The sequence below is a fragment of the Nerophis ophidion genome, linkage group LG01, assembly GCF_033978795.1.
Source record: "Nerophis ophidion isolate RoL-2023_Sa linkage group LG01, RoL_Noph_v1.0, whole genome shotgun sequence".
NCBI classification, from domain to species: domain Eukaryota; kingdom Metazoa; phylum Chordata; class Actinopteri; order Syngnathiformes; family Syngnathidae; genus Nerophis; species Nerophis ophidion.
Window position 1 is genome coordinate 85,116,805 of NC_084611.1, and position 15,933 is coordinate 85,132,737.

Genomic DNA, 15,933 nt, shown 5'->3' on the forward strand with positions numbered 1-15,933 from the left:
ACGGCAACATGTCAAACAAATTAAATTTGGTCTGTGCACGGATTTTAGCCAATTTGTTTTGATCTTTTGGTTCATCCTTTTCAACATTACCTTGGGACTGGGGATGAACTTATTTTCTAGTCCGAAAGCCTTTTCGACCAAGGCTTAATGAGTTTTTATTAGGGTCCGCAGGCCCATTGCAAAGGACTCCATGGGACAAGAACCCTATTGAAACTGCTGTGTTTTATTATTATTCCGCACCTACGCGCTGTAATTTGACCCCCTTAACATGCTTCAAAACTCACCAAATTTGACACACACGTCGGTATAGCAAACCTTCCCAACATATTAAGCAATCAGTCTCCCAAAATGAAAATTGCGCTCTAGCGCCCCCCAGGAAAAAATTACAGACAAAACTGCATGTCACTTCTGTTAGGAATGTCATAGCGACATGAAACAAAAACTGCTATGTAGGTCTGACTTAGACCCAATTTTCATACACTCACTTCTTTCAGCAAAAATCTACAGGAAGTTGGCAAAAACACCTTCAAAATAAAATGTTCGCAAAAAATGCAATTTTTGCCTCTTTGCGCTGTAATTTGACCCCCTTAAAATGCTTCAAAACTCACCAAACTTGGCACACACATCTGGACTGGCAAAAATTGCGATCTAATGAAAAAAAAAAAAAAAAATCATAAAATGCGCTCTAGCGCAATTTTTTAATAAAACACAGAAAAAACTGCTCCTAGGAAGAAAACACAAACAAAATTGCTTGTAACTTCCAGTAGGAATGCCGCAAAGACATGAAACGAAAACTTCTATGTAGGTCTCACTTAGACCTACATTTTAATAACTGACAGCCTGCAGAAAAAATCAACAGGAAGTTGGCAATCACCCCTTCAAAATAAAAGTTTTGTGAAAAACCGTCACCTTTTTTCAAACGAAAACTCCTCCGAGTGCGTTTGTCGTTTCGGCTTCAAACTCGCACAGGAGAGAGTTTGGACCCTTCTGATTAAAAGTATAGATCAGAGTTTTGATTACTGCTCCGGTTTTGATTTTACGTGCCTTCAAAGAACACCCACGCAAATTTTCCTAAAAAATGTCATTTTTGCCTCTTTCATCTGTAATTTGACCCTTTTACAATGCTTCAAAACTCACCAAACTTGGCACACAGATCAGGACTGGCAACAATTGCGAGCTAATGAAAAAAACAAACCCCAAAATCACAAAATGCGCTCTAGCGCAATTTTTTTAATAAGACACAGAAAAAACTGCTCCTAGGAAGAAAACACAAACAAAATTGCTCGTAACTTCCAATAGGAATGCCGCAAAGACATGAAACAAAAACTTCTATGTAGGTCTCACTTAGACCTACATTTTAATAATTGACAGCCTGCTGAAAAAAATCAACAGGAAGTTGGCAATTACCCCTTCAAAATAAAAGTTTTGTGAAAACCCGTCACCTTTTTTAAACGAAAACTCCTCCGAGTGCGTTTGTCGTTTCGGCTTCAAACTCGCACAGGAGAAAGTTTGGACCCTTCTGATTAAAAGCATAGATCAGAGTTTTGATTACTGCTCCGGTTTTGATTTTACGTGCCTTCAAAGAACACCCGCGCAAATTTTCCTAAAAAATGTCATTTTTGCCTCTTTCATCTGTAATTTGACCCCTTTACAATGCTTCAAAACTCACCAAACTTGGCACACACATCAGGACTGGCAACAATTGCGAGCTAATAAAAAAAAAAAAACCCCAAAACTCAAACTTGTGCTCTAGCGCCCCCTAGGAATAAAACACAGACATACTGCTCCTAGGAAGAAAACACAGACAAAACTGCTTGTAACTTCCGGTAGGAATGTCAAAGAGACATGAAACAAAAACCACTATGTAGGTCTCATTTAGACCTACATTTTAATAATGAACATACTTTAGCAAAAATCAACAAGAAGTTTGATATTTTCACTTCAATACAATAACTGCATTACTTTCACAATGCATTAGATTCTCAAAATATTGGCACCAAGGCGTCTTCTACCGCTTATCCGGCCGTGGGTCTCGGGGGCAGCAGCCAAAGGCGGACCCGACCAACGCTGCTTGCAGCTTTAATTTTTAAATGGTTGCCATTGTTTAACCTAATCTTTTTGGGGAAACCATGTCGGGGTATTGGATCATTTACAAAACATTTAATTACTGAATCGGCATCCTCTTTTGAGGTTGGGGTGGCTTCCGCCAACCACTGTAATTATGAAGTGAAGTGAATTATATTTTATATAGCGCTTTTCTCTAGTGACTCAAAGCGCTTTACATAATGAAACCCAATATCTAAGTTACATTTAAACCAGTGTGGGTGGCACTGGGAGAAGGTGGGTAAAGTGCCTTGCCCAAGGACACAACGGCAGTGACTAGAATGGCGGGAACGGGAATCGAACCTGCAACCCTCAAGTTGCTGGCACGGCCGCTCTACCAACCGAGCCATGCCGCCCCTTATTATCAATTATCAATCAAATAAAAACCCTGACGCGCTCAAACTTGACACAAACCAAACTCAATCCAAACTCAGCTCCCCCCCCCCCCTCTGTCCTTGACAAAGGGGCAGTTTTAGTAGTGTTAGTAGTAGTAGTAGTAGTAGCACTTTCAGAAACATCCAAGAAAAAGAAAAGACAATGTTAGTTGTCCCTTCCTTTATTACCTCCTGCTTCAATTGAAAGTCCAGTTTAGAAAACTGTTTTATTTTAGATATGTAATCCTCCATGTTAAAAGTGCAAGCGAGAGGAAAAAATAAACAATCGCTGCTTGTTGTCACTTCTTCTGCAGCCGAGTAGTCGCAAGAAGGATCACTAGTGCCCTCTACCTCCAGGAGGCGGGCGTCATTTAACGACTCATATTTGACACACGCAGCTATGGTATATTAAAAAAACATAGCTGCTTACTTTTCTTTTTAGCATATTCAATAGCTTGGACCTTAAATCCTACTAAATAGCTCTTAATCTTCTTCCCTTTGTGCGATTTCAAATGATTGAAATCAGCCTCCTCCATTCTGAAAATTACAATAGGTGAAGTGTCACTCATGACGTGACGAGTTTGACCCGGTGGAAATTCTAGGCATGCGCTGATAAAAATAATATTTGGCGAATCGAGTTTGACCCGGCAGTAATCCTAGGCAGGCGCATACTATATACCCGGCGGCAATTCAAGGAAATACGGTACTCTTATAAGGAGTTATGTCATCGATACTTGTCATTGGTTTTATTAGAGTTAAGAGCCCTTGAAGTCCTCTGTGTCATCTTTGTGTGTGCGTACGTGCGTGAGTACTCTTCACATGAGTGAACACAATCCGAATTTAAGCAGCTTTGTTCTCCTTTCCTTGTTGCTGGGTTCTGTGGGTGGCACACACACACACACACACACACACACACACACACACACACACACATGGTGTGTTTGTGTTTGAGCATCCACTCAACCCTTGCAGTCTTGTACACGAACGGATTTAAAGGCGCATGCACAAATTGTAGGCTGTATATACATATATATATATATATATGTATATACATATATATATATATATATATATATATATATATATATATATATATATATATATATATATATATATATATATATATATGTAGATACATATATATATATATATATATATATATATATATATATATATATATATGTATATATGTATATACATTTATATACATACATACATACATACATATATATATGTATATATGATTCTTCCCCTTGCATACTCTTTTGGGCAGATAGTGAAGTGAATTGTGAAGTGAATTTTATTTATATAGCGCTTTTCTCAAGTGACTCAAAGCGCTTTACATAGTGACACCCAATATCTAAGTTACATTTAAACCAGTGTGGGTGGCACTGGGAGCAGGTGGGTAAAGTGTCTTGCCCAAGGACACAACGGCAGTAACTAGGATGGCACAAGCGGAAATCGAACCTGCAACCCTCAAGTTGCTGGCACGGCCACTCTACCAATCGAGCTATGCCGCCCTGTGGAGGTCCAAATAAAAACTGGACGCTGTACACGGCTCTTGCCCAATGTGCAAACGCAGAATGGGGCCCACCCGAGATGGTAATAAAATATCTGGACAAAGGGCACACCACACGTTCATGAGAGCAAATTCAATCCATGGCTCGATCGGCAAGAAAATGAAAGCTCAAGAAAACATCTACACGTTTGACGACTTTGTAGATCTTTGTAAGAGAGCATCGAGACAGATCGGTTTTCCTTTGTTTTCTCAAAATCGGCTAGAAGTGAGTTACTAGGTTTTGCCTTTGGACGGGAGAGCTGGGGAAGACATAAATAAAACTGTCTATTTTTACACAAAAACTCCTGTCGGCTCGGTACGACCGGAACCAGTTTGAGGGCGGCGCCCTTAAAGGGGAACATTATCACCAGACCTATGTAAGCGTCAATATATACCTTGATGGTGCAGAAAAAAGACCATCTATTTTTTTAACCGATTTCCGAACTCTAAATGGGTTAATTTTGGCGAATTAAACGCCTTTCTGTTTTTCGCGATGGAAGCTATTTAAACAACATGACGTATTCTTGAAAATGCATAATAAAGAAGGAAAAAAACTTATATAAGTGGCATTTTTGGGGGGAAATTTATTTGATGAAACCCAACACCAAGAATAGACATTTGAAAGGCAATTTAAAGGGGAACATTATCACCAGACCTATGTAAGCGTCAATATATACCTTATGGTGCAGAAAAAAGACCATCTGTTTTTGTAACCGATTTTCCGAACTCTAAATGGGTGAATTTTGGCGAATTAAACGCCTTTCTGTTGATCGCGCTGGAGGCTATTTAAACAACATGACGTATTCTTGAAAATGCATAATAAAGAAGGAAAAAAACTTATATAAGTGGCATTTTTGGGGGGAAATTTATTTGATGAAACCCAACACCAAGAATAGACATTTGAAAGGCAATTTAAAGGGGAACATTATCACCAGACCTATGTAAGCATCAATATATACCTTGATGGTGCAGAAAAAAGACCATCTATTTTTTGTAACCGATTTCCGAACTCGAAATGGGTGAATTTTGGCGAATTAAACGCCTTTCTGTTTTTCGCGATGGAAGCTATTTAAACAACATGACGTATTCTTGAAAATGCATAATAAAGAAAGAAAAAAACTTATATAAGTTGAATTTTTTGGGGAAATTTATTTGATGAAACCCAACACTAAGAATAGACATTTGAAAGGCAATTTAAAGGGGAACATTATCACCAGACCTATGTAAGCGTCAATATATACCTTGATGGTGCAGAAAAAAGACCATGTATTTTTTTTCACCGATTTCCGAACTCTAAATGGGTGAATTTTGGCGAATTAAACGCCTTCCTGTTTATGACGTCAGAATGTGACGTTGCCGAGGTAACACACCCGCCATTTTCATTTTCAACACATTACAAACACCGGGTCTCAGCTCTGTTATTTTCCGTTTTTTTGCCTATTTTTTGGAACCTTGGAGACATCGTGCCTCGACGGTGTTTTTGTCGGAGGGTGTAAGTGTAACCGGTGGTCTTTTCCTCTGCGTTGTGTGTTGTTTATGAAGACGACCGACACCATGGGTTTCTCCACTACACTTTACTGATAACACAGAATACAATTGTCATCAAACATCGTCGAGCCCCTACACAAATATAATAATGAACAAGAAATGAATTAAAGTTCCTAACAAGACAAAATATTTTCCGTCGTCGCATGGACGCCTACCTCTCCCGTTATCGTAGACAAAAAGGGAAGTTGGAGGGCGTGTCTAACGCATATAAAAAGACAGGTGTCACAGTAATTATTGCAGTAGGAGGGACAACGTGAAGTGAGTGAAGTGAATTATATTTATATAGCGCTTTTCTCTAGTGACTCAAAGCGCTTTTACATAGTGAAACCCAATATCTAAGTTACATTTAAACCAGTGTGGGTGGCGCTGGTAGCAGGTGGGTAAAGTGTCTTGCCCAAGGACACAACGGCAGTGATTCGGTTGGCAGAAGCGGGAATCGAACCTGCAACCCTCAAGTTGCTGGCACGGCCACTCTACCAACCAAACGAAACAATGGTTCCACATTGACAAAACATCAAACAATATTCAGGTATTTACATGTAACTTACACATATTGTGTAATTATAACAACAATAAAACATTAGAAAATAAATTATTTACAAGACGTAATTGACCCTGTTACATAACAACACTAGCAGGGAGGGATTCAAGTTGCACCACTGGCCTCAAGATGCGAAAGTGTCTTCCGCCAGACCCCCATTGAATGTGCCGGAGTGTCTCCACATTTGACCGACGATGCTAAGGCAGACATGGCACAGAGATGTATGGATATCCTTCCGAGGATGTTGTAGTCGTAATGATTTGTGCAGTCCTTTGAGACATTTGTGATTTGGGGCTATATAAATAAACATTGATTGATTGATCATTGATTGAGATGCATTTGCAACGATAGTCAACAAAATCACAAATGTGAGTTTTGTTGATGTTAACTGCCAGCTAATCGATGCTAACATGCTACGCTAATCGATGCTAACATGCTATTTACCGGCGGTGCTAAAGCAGACATGGCACAGAGATGTATGGATAACCTGCAGATGCATTTGCAACGATAGTCAACAAAATCACAAATGTGAGTTTTGTTGATGTTGACTGCCAGCTAATTGCTGCTAACATGCTACGCTAATCGACGCTAACATGCTATTTACCGGCGGTGCTAAAGCAGACATGGCACAGAGATGTATGGATAACCTGCAGATGCATTTGCAACGATAATCAACGAAATCACAAAGGTGAGTTTTGTTGATGTTGACTGCCAGCTAATCGATGCTAACATGCTACTTACCGGCGGTGCTAAAGCAGACATGGCACAGAGATGTATGGATAACCTGCAGATGCATTTGCAACTATATTACGTTTCCTTCCACCCACATTTAATGCGAAACAAACACTTACCAATCGACGGATTTAAGTTGCTCCAGTGTCAAAAGATGCGAAAGTCCTCATCGTTTGGTCCGCACATTTTACCGGCGATGCTAACGCAGCTATTCGGCCATGCTATGGCTATGAATTCGCTCAATAGCTTCAGTTTCTTCTTCAATACTTTCATACTCCAACCATCTGTTTCAATACATGCGTAATCTGTTGAATCGCTTACGTCGCTGAAATCCGAGTTTGAATCCGAGCTAACAGGAGTTGACAGGAGGATATCAGGAGTATCAAGGCCATTCAGTCTGGTGAAATATTGATAAAAGGCCTTATCGCCCTGCATACCTTATTTTGATGATTTCATCAAGCCTATTCTGGCGAGCCAGATGTGGCCCGCCGGGCTCTTGACTTCCTGTGTAACAGACATTTCGACCAATATGAAAATTCACAATTAATCTGCAAGTCGAACGTTTGACGGTCCGCAGTCGCCTCGTGAGTCTTTTGTCCTAAACGCAATTTCAGATTGACGTCATCGCCGCGAGAGTCAGGTTCCTAATGTGCTCGAGTCCACGCTGACTTATGAGCTGCGGGATTAAAACGAGCCCGATATTCCCGCCGCCTCCCCTATTAGCACGTGCTAACATACATCAAAGCATATTTCAATATCGCCGGCGCTGACAGCTTGATCCAATATTACTCCTTTAACACCCCCCTGCCCCCACTCCCCCCACCTCCCACCCCACCTGTCACTGCCGCGTCGTTTGTCGCGCTAACTTATCACGCTCAATTTGCATATTGTCCAAACCGCTTTTTGGCGACAAAAAAAGAGCGCCATCTGTTGACAATTACGCTGATGTATCGGCGGCGTTTGTGTTGGCTTCCCGGGCGCCGTCCTGTCGTAAATTTGGAAGTTCTTTGCGTTTAATGGAGAGGCGCGATCACCCCGAGCACTTGTTGTTTTTTATTATCCCCCCCCCCCCACAAAAAAAGACACTGCGTATCACAGAAACTGAGGAAAAGCCTCTTTCACTTCTTTATTTACACTTTTGGGGGCGCTTTCCCACAAATACTTGAGTCGTAAAATACTGCAAGTAACATACTTTGGAGTAGTCAGTGTGAAGCTTCTTTAACAGTAGAGGTGGAAAATGAGTCAACACACAAACATTCTTGTTTGAATATCTGGCAAGACATAGGAGCGAGATAATTGTGTTTTGTTTACCGTCAAGCGTGGTGTTGGTAGCATGCACGAGTGCTGCCGAAACTGGGGTGATGTGGTTCATTAGGAAGATGTACTGTATGATCTCCAACATAAGTGAGTAGCAAGTTAATTGTGTTTTGCCTACTGTCAATCAAGGGGTTGGTAGCATGCACGAGTGCTTCCGGCACTGGGGTGATGTGGTTCATTCAGGAGATATACTGTATAAATTCCAAAGTGAGTAGCAAGATAATTGTAAAAGCGTAGTGTTGGTAGCGTACACGAGTGCTGCCTAAACTGGGGTGATGTGGTTCATTAGGAAGATATACTGTATGAATACCAACATAACTGTGTAACAAAATAATTGGGTTTTTACCTATTGTCAAGCGTGGTGTTGGTAGCATGCACGAGTGCCGCCTACACTGGGGTGATGTGGTTAATTCGGGAGATATACTGTATCAAAATAATTGGGTTTTTGCCTACTGGAAAACGTGGTGTTGGTAGCATACACGAGTGCCGCCGAAACTGGGGTGATGTGGTTCATTAGGGAGATATACTGTATGAACTCCAACATAAGTGAGTAGCAAGATAATTGTAAAAGCGTAGTGTTGGCAGCCTACACGAATGCTGCCAAAACTGGGGTGATGTGGTTCATTAGGAAGATGTACTGTATGATCTGCAACATAAGTGAGTAGCAAAATAATTGGGTTTTGCCTACTGTCAAGTGTGGTGTTGGTTGCATACACGAGTGCCGCCGGCACTGGGGTGATGTGGTATTCGGGAGATGTACTGTATCAAAATAATTGGGTTTTTGCCTACTGTAAAACGTGGTGTTGGTGGCATGCACGAGTGCCGCCGGCACTAGGGTGATGTGGTTCATTAGGAAGATATACTGTATGAACTCCAACATAAGTGAGTAGCAAGATAATTGGGTTTTGCCTACTGTCAATCAAGGTGTTGGTAGCATGCACGAGTGCCACCGGCACTGGGGTGATGTGGTTCATTAGGAAGATATACTGTATGAACTCCAACATAACTGAGTATCAAAATAATTGGGTTTTTCCCTACTATCAAGCGTGGTGTTGGTAGCATACACGAGTGCCAGAGAGCTGTGGTTCATTAAGGGGAAATACGATTTTCCTAGACAAGTGAGTAGCAAGATAATGGCTTCTTACCTCCAGCCAATCACGTTGATGGTAGCGTGCACGAGTGACACTGGCACTGGGGAGCTCTGGTCCATTTAGGAGAAATATAAATTCCAACACGAGTGAGGCTGGCCACGGGGAGCTGAATTGAAACAGAAGTGAGTAGCAAAATAGTTGTCCAACCTACTGTCGAGCATGGTGGTGGTAGCATCATGGTCTGGGGCTGCACGAGTGACATACCTGTCCGTCACCTTCATTTTCTTCAGCAAGGCACTCGTCCTCTTGGAGGTGTGTTTAGGCCGCATGTTGCCCACTTTCTGTTTCACGATTGTCACGGTACATGTTGGAATTCATCCTCAGCGAATCGCAGCTCCCAAAGGCAGTCAGCACTCGTGTACGCCGCCACCGCCTTGCTCGACTGCAGGCGAGGCACAATTATCTTGCCATTTGTGTTATCAGATATTGATACGATAATATTGACTCATTTTCAATCTACACACTGACTACTCTAAAGCAGTGGTCTCCAACCACCGGCCCCAGAAGAATTTTGTATTATTATTATTATATTATTATTTATTTATTTATTTTTAAATTAAAACAACATAGAAAACACAAGATACACTTACAATTAGTGCACCAACCCAAAAAAAATCCATTTTCAATGATAAATAAATAAATAAATATATAAAAAAAACCTAGGGCTTCACGGTGGCAGAGGGGTTAGTGCGTCTGCCTCACAATACGAAGTTCCTGCAGTCCTGGGTTCAAATCCAGGCTCGGGATCTTTCTGTGTGGAGTTTGCATGTTCTCCCCGTGACTGCGTGGGTTCCCTCCGGGTACTCCGGCTTCCTCCCACCTCCAAAGACATGCACCTGGGGATAGGTTGATTGGCAACACTAAATTGGCCCTAGTGTGTGAATGTGAGTGTGAATGTTGTCTGTCTATCTGTGTTGGCCCTGCGATGAGGTGGCGACTTGTCCAGGGTGTACCCTGCCTTCTGCCCGATTGTAGCTGAGATAGGCGCCAGCGCCCCCCGCGATCCCGAAAGGGAATAAGCGGTAGAAAATGGATGGATGGATGGATAAAAAACCTAAATAAATCAACGCTTGATAATTTTTCCTGCGGCCCGGCGGAGGGGGGGGGCTTTTATTTTTATTTTTTTATTTTTGTCATGAAAACGGGAGGATTTTGTCATGAAAAAGGGATGTTTTTGAGTTGGTGCACCAATTGTAAGTGTATCTTGTGTTTTTTATGTTGATTTAATAAAAAAAAAAAAAAAATTTAAGTTAAAACAAATTAATAAAAAATTCTACCGCGGCCCGGTGGTTGGGGACCACTGCTCTAAAGTACACCCACTTTCCTGTCTTTGGTTGGGTTTCGGACAAGGTGGACTTTGGTCAGATCTGGTTGGCTTTATTTGTGTCCCTCTGGGAGGAGTGAGGAGCGTGTTCTAATACTACTATGCTGCCTTCTCTCGCCTCTGCTGCTTCACTCCGCTAAATTTGTGTGTGCATGTTGGCGTGAAGGAAATGTGTGTGTGTACACACACACATGTGTGCGTGCGTGTGTGTATGCGTTTGTTTGTTTCAGTCAGCCTGCTTTGACTCTCAGAAATCAATGCTGAGTGTTGATGGGTGAGATATGCGCCCTCTGACTTGTCCCCCTCCCACACACACACACACACACACACACACACACACACACACACACACACACACACACACACACACCACACACACGTACACACGCGTACACAGACACTGCGTGTGAAGGCACCATCGATTCGTAGAGGTCCTCTCACTCCCGCAGTGATTACAGAGCGCTTAACTTGTTATTTCAAAGTTATGCGCTCTCGTGCACACATGTTCACACGTACACACACACACACACACACACACACACACACACACACACGCAAATAACAACCTCAACTTTTCAACACTCCTCCCTCTCTCTCTCTCTCTCTCTCTCTCTCTGTGTGTGTGTGTGTGTGTGTGTGTGTGTGTGTGTGTGTGTGTGTGTGTGTGTGTGTGTGTGTGTGTGTGTGTGTGTGTGTGTGTTTATCAGGCACATGATGCACGTGTGGAACGAGGGCAGAGATCTTTCCTTTACCCCGGATGGTTACCAGGCCAACCCCAAATTAGTGGTCATCGTGCTGAACAGCGAAAGGAAGTGGGAGAAGGTGATGTACCCGCCGCATCATCATCATTATCATCAACATCATCATCATGAACATAATTATCATTAACATCATCAACATCATCGTCATCAACATCATCATCATTGTCATCAATATTATTGTCATCATTATCATCAACATCATCAATATTATTATCATCATTAACATCATTATCATCAACATCATCATAATCAACAAAATTATAATCAACATAATTTGTATAATCAACATCATCGTCACCAACATCGTCATCATCAACATCATTATCATTATCATTATCATTATCATCATCAAACTTGTCATCATTATCATCATCAGCACCAGCATTGTCATCATCAACATCATCATTAACATCATTATCATCGTCATTATCAAAAAAATTTAATTAACATCATCATCATTAATACCATCAACATGATTGCCATCAAAATTATCGTCATCATTATCACCCACATCATCATTATCAACATAATTATCATCAACATTATTGTCATTAATATCATCATCATCAACATCATCATCATTGTCGACATAATTATCATCAACATCATCATCATTAACATCATTATCATCATTGTCATCATATCATAATTATCAATTATCCTCATCATCCTCAACATTATCATCATCGTCATTTTCAATATCATTATCATCAACATCATCATTATCATCATCATCAACATCCATCAATAAATAAAAATTTATTTATATAGTCCTTAATCACAAGTGTCTCAAAAGGCTGCACAAGCCACAATGATCATCATCATCTTTTTCAACATTATCAACATCATTATCATCTTCAACACCATCATTATCATCATCATCATCAACATCATCATCTTCTTCAATATTATCAACATCATTATCATCATCAACACCATCATTATCAGCATCAACACCATCATTATCATCATCAACATCATCATCTTTTTCAACATCAACATCATTATCAACATTATCATCATCATCAGCGTCATCTTCAACATTATCAACAATCATTATAATTTTCAACATTATCAACATTATCATCCACATTGACATCATCTTCATCATCAATATCATCAACATCAACATTATCAACATCATCATGATCATTATCTTCAACATTATAAACATCATCAGCATCATCAACATCATCGACCTCATCAACAACATCATCATAAAGTTTATGTCAACATCAACTTTATGAACTTCATTATCATTGTCGTCACCATCATCACCATTGTCAACCATCATCATCAACATTATTGTCAACATCATTATCGCAAACATCATTATCAACATCACCTCATTATTATCAACATCAACTCATCATCTTTATCAACATCATCATCAACGTCATTATCATCATCACAATGTACATCATCATCATGATCATCATCATTATCATCATTTTCATCATCAGCATCATTATTGTCAACATGAACATCAACATGATCATCAACATCATGGACATCATCTACTCTTCAATATCATCATTATCATCAAGAACATTATTTACAATATCATTATTGTAAACGTCATCAACATCAACTCATCATTATCAACAGCAACTCATCATCATTATTAGCATCATCATTATCAACATCATCATCAACATCATTATCATCATCATCAAAATTTACATCATCATGAACATCATCATTATCAAAATCATCATCAACATCATTTTAATCATCAACATGTGCATCAGCATCATTATCAACATGAACATCATCAACATGATCATCATCAGCATGATCATCAACATCATGGACATCATCAACTCTACAATATCATCATCAATATCATCATTGACATCATCCTCATAATTGTCAACATCATTTACATTAACCACATCACCATGACATCATCATCTTCAACATTAACACCATCATCAATATCATCATCAACTTCATCATCTTGAACATCATCGACATTAACATCAACATCATCATCAAAATGTACATCATCATATAAGCATCATCACTATCAACATAATTATCATCATTATCATCAACACGCACATCATCATCAGCATCATTATTATCAACATGAACATCATAATCATCAGCAGGATCATCAACATCATGGACATCATCTATAATATCATCATCATCGACATCATCATCATAATTTTCAACATCGTCAACATTAACAACATCATCAATTGAACATCATTGACATGATCATCGTCATCATCATCAATATCATCATTGACATCATCATCATAATTGTCAACATCATTTACATTAACAACATCACCATGACATCATCATCTTCAACATTAACACCATCATCAATATCATCATCAACCTCATCATCTTGAACATCATCAACATTAACATCATCATCAAAATGTACATCATCATATGAGCATCATCATTATCAACATCATTATCATCATTATCATCAACATGCACATCATCATCAGCATCATTATTATCAGCAGGATCATCAACATCATGGACATCATCTATAATATCATCATCATCGACATCATCATCATAATTTTCAACATCGTCAACATTAACAACATCATCAACCTCATCATTTGAACATCATCGACATTATCATCGTCATCAACATAATTATCATCATAAAATTTACATAATCATTATCAACATTATCATTATTATCATCATCATTATCAACATCATCATTTTCAACATCATCATCATCATCAAAATGTACATCATCGACATTATCATCATAATCAACATTATCATCAACATCGTCATCATCAAAATGTACCTCATCGACATTATCATCATCATAATCAACATCATCATTATCATCATCAAAATTTACATCATAATCATTATCATCATCAACATGTACATCATCATCAGCATCATTATTATCGTTACTATCATCATCATTATCAACATCATCATTATCATCATTGTCAACATCAACATCCTCATGTACATCATCGACATTATCATCATAATCAACATCATCATTATCATCATCAAAATGTACATCGTCAACATCATTATCATCATCGACATGTACATCATCAGCATGCCCATCATCACCATGAACATCGTCATCATTATCATCAACATCATAATTATCATCATCAAAATGTACATCATCGTTATCAACATTATTATAATCATCATCATTATCAACATCATCTTTATCATCGTCATTTTCAACATCATCATCAACATCGTCATCATCAAAATGTACATCATCGACATTATCATCATAATCAACATCATCAACATTATTATCATTATCATCATCATCATCAACATCGTCATCATCAAAATGTACCTCATCAACGTTATCATCATCATAATCAACATCATCATCATCATCAAAATGTACATCATCATCATCATAATCAACATGTACATCAGCATCATTGTTATCATCATCATTATCAACATCATCATTATTATCATTGTCAACATCATCATCAACATCTTCATCAAAATGTACATAATCGACAGTAACATCATAATCAACATCATCATTATCATCATCAAAATGTACATCATCAACATCATTATCATCAGCAGCATGTACATCATCAACATCATCATCATCAGCATGTACATCATAAACATCAGCATCATTATCATCAACATGAACATCATCATCAGCATGATCATCATCACCATGAACATCATCATCATCAAAATGTACATCATCAACATCATTATCATCAGCAGCATGTACATCATCAACATCATCATCATCAGCATGTACATCATAAACATCAGCATCATTATCATCAACATGAACATCATCATCAGCATGATCATCATCACCATGAACATCATCATCATCAAATCCGGCCGCTAACATAACGTTGTTGGCGGCACTCAGATGGGTCGCTGGGAGAACGGGACGCTGTCGCTGATGTTCCCCGTGTGGCCGCGCTACAACTCGCACGGCGACGAGGACGCAGACGAGAACCACCTGTCCATCGTCACGCTGGAGGAGAAGCCCTTCGTCATCGTGGACAACGTGGACATCCTCACGGGGACCTGCATGAGGAACTCCGTGCCCTGCCGCAAACACGTCAAAAAGTACGTCCAACAACCGTGACGTGGCTGTTTCACCTTTGACCTACTTTACTTTCATTGTTTTGGACCATGAAGGTCAGGGGAGTAGAAGCCTGTGTTATGTCTCAGTTATTGTAAATAGTTGCCTTTTTAAGCAATAAAACACCAGTTTAAGCACTAAAAACAAGGAAAAACTCGAACTTTGAACGAAAAACACAAAAACTTTCGGGCAAAGAAGAAATATTGAAAAATAATCTTTAAATAAATTGAAAAATATCAAATTAGTCTTAAAAACCAGCTGTGTCTCGCCGTCAGCACGTCAATCAATCAATCAATTTATTTATATAGCCCTAAATCACAAGTGTCTCAAAGGGCTGCACAAACCACAACGACATCCTCTGTACAGAGCCCACATAAGGGCTAGGAAAAACTCACACCTAGTGGGATGACAGTGACAATGATGAC

The 15,933-nt window shown here is 39.4% G+C and overlaps 1 protein-coding gene across 1 annotated transcript in view; it reads left to right on the forward strand.

Moving 5' to 3' along the window:
• The window catches only part of LOC133560990 (glutamate receptor ionotropic, NMDA 2A-like), a 317,949-nt gene extending 302,438 nt beyond the window's left edge, over positions 1–15,511 (forward strand). The window contains exons 9-10 of the mRNA XM_061914137.1: positions 11,356–11,470; positions 15,290–15,511. Of these exons, the coding sequence (XP_061770121.1) occupies positions 11,356–11,470; positions 15,290–15,511 (337 nt within the window). The remainder of the gene's footprint in view (positions 1–11,355; positions 11,471–15,289) is intronic.
• Positions 15,512–15,933: the final 422 nt, after the last annotated feature.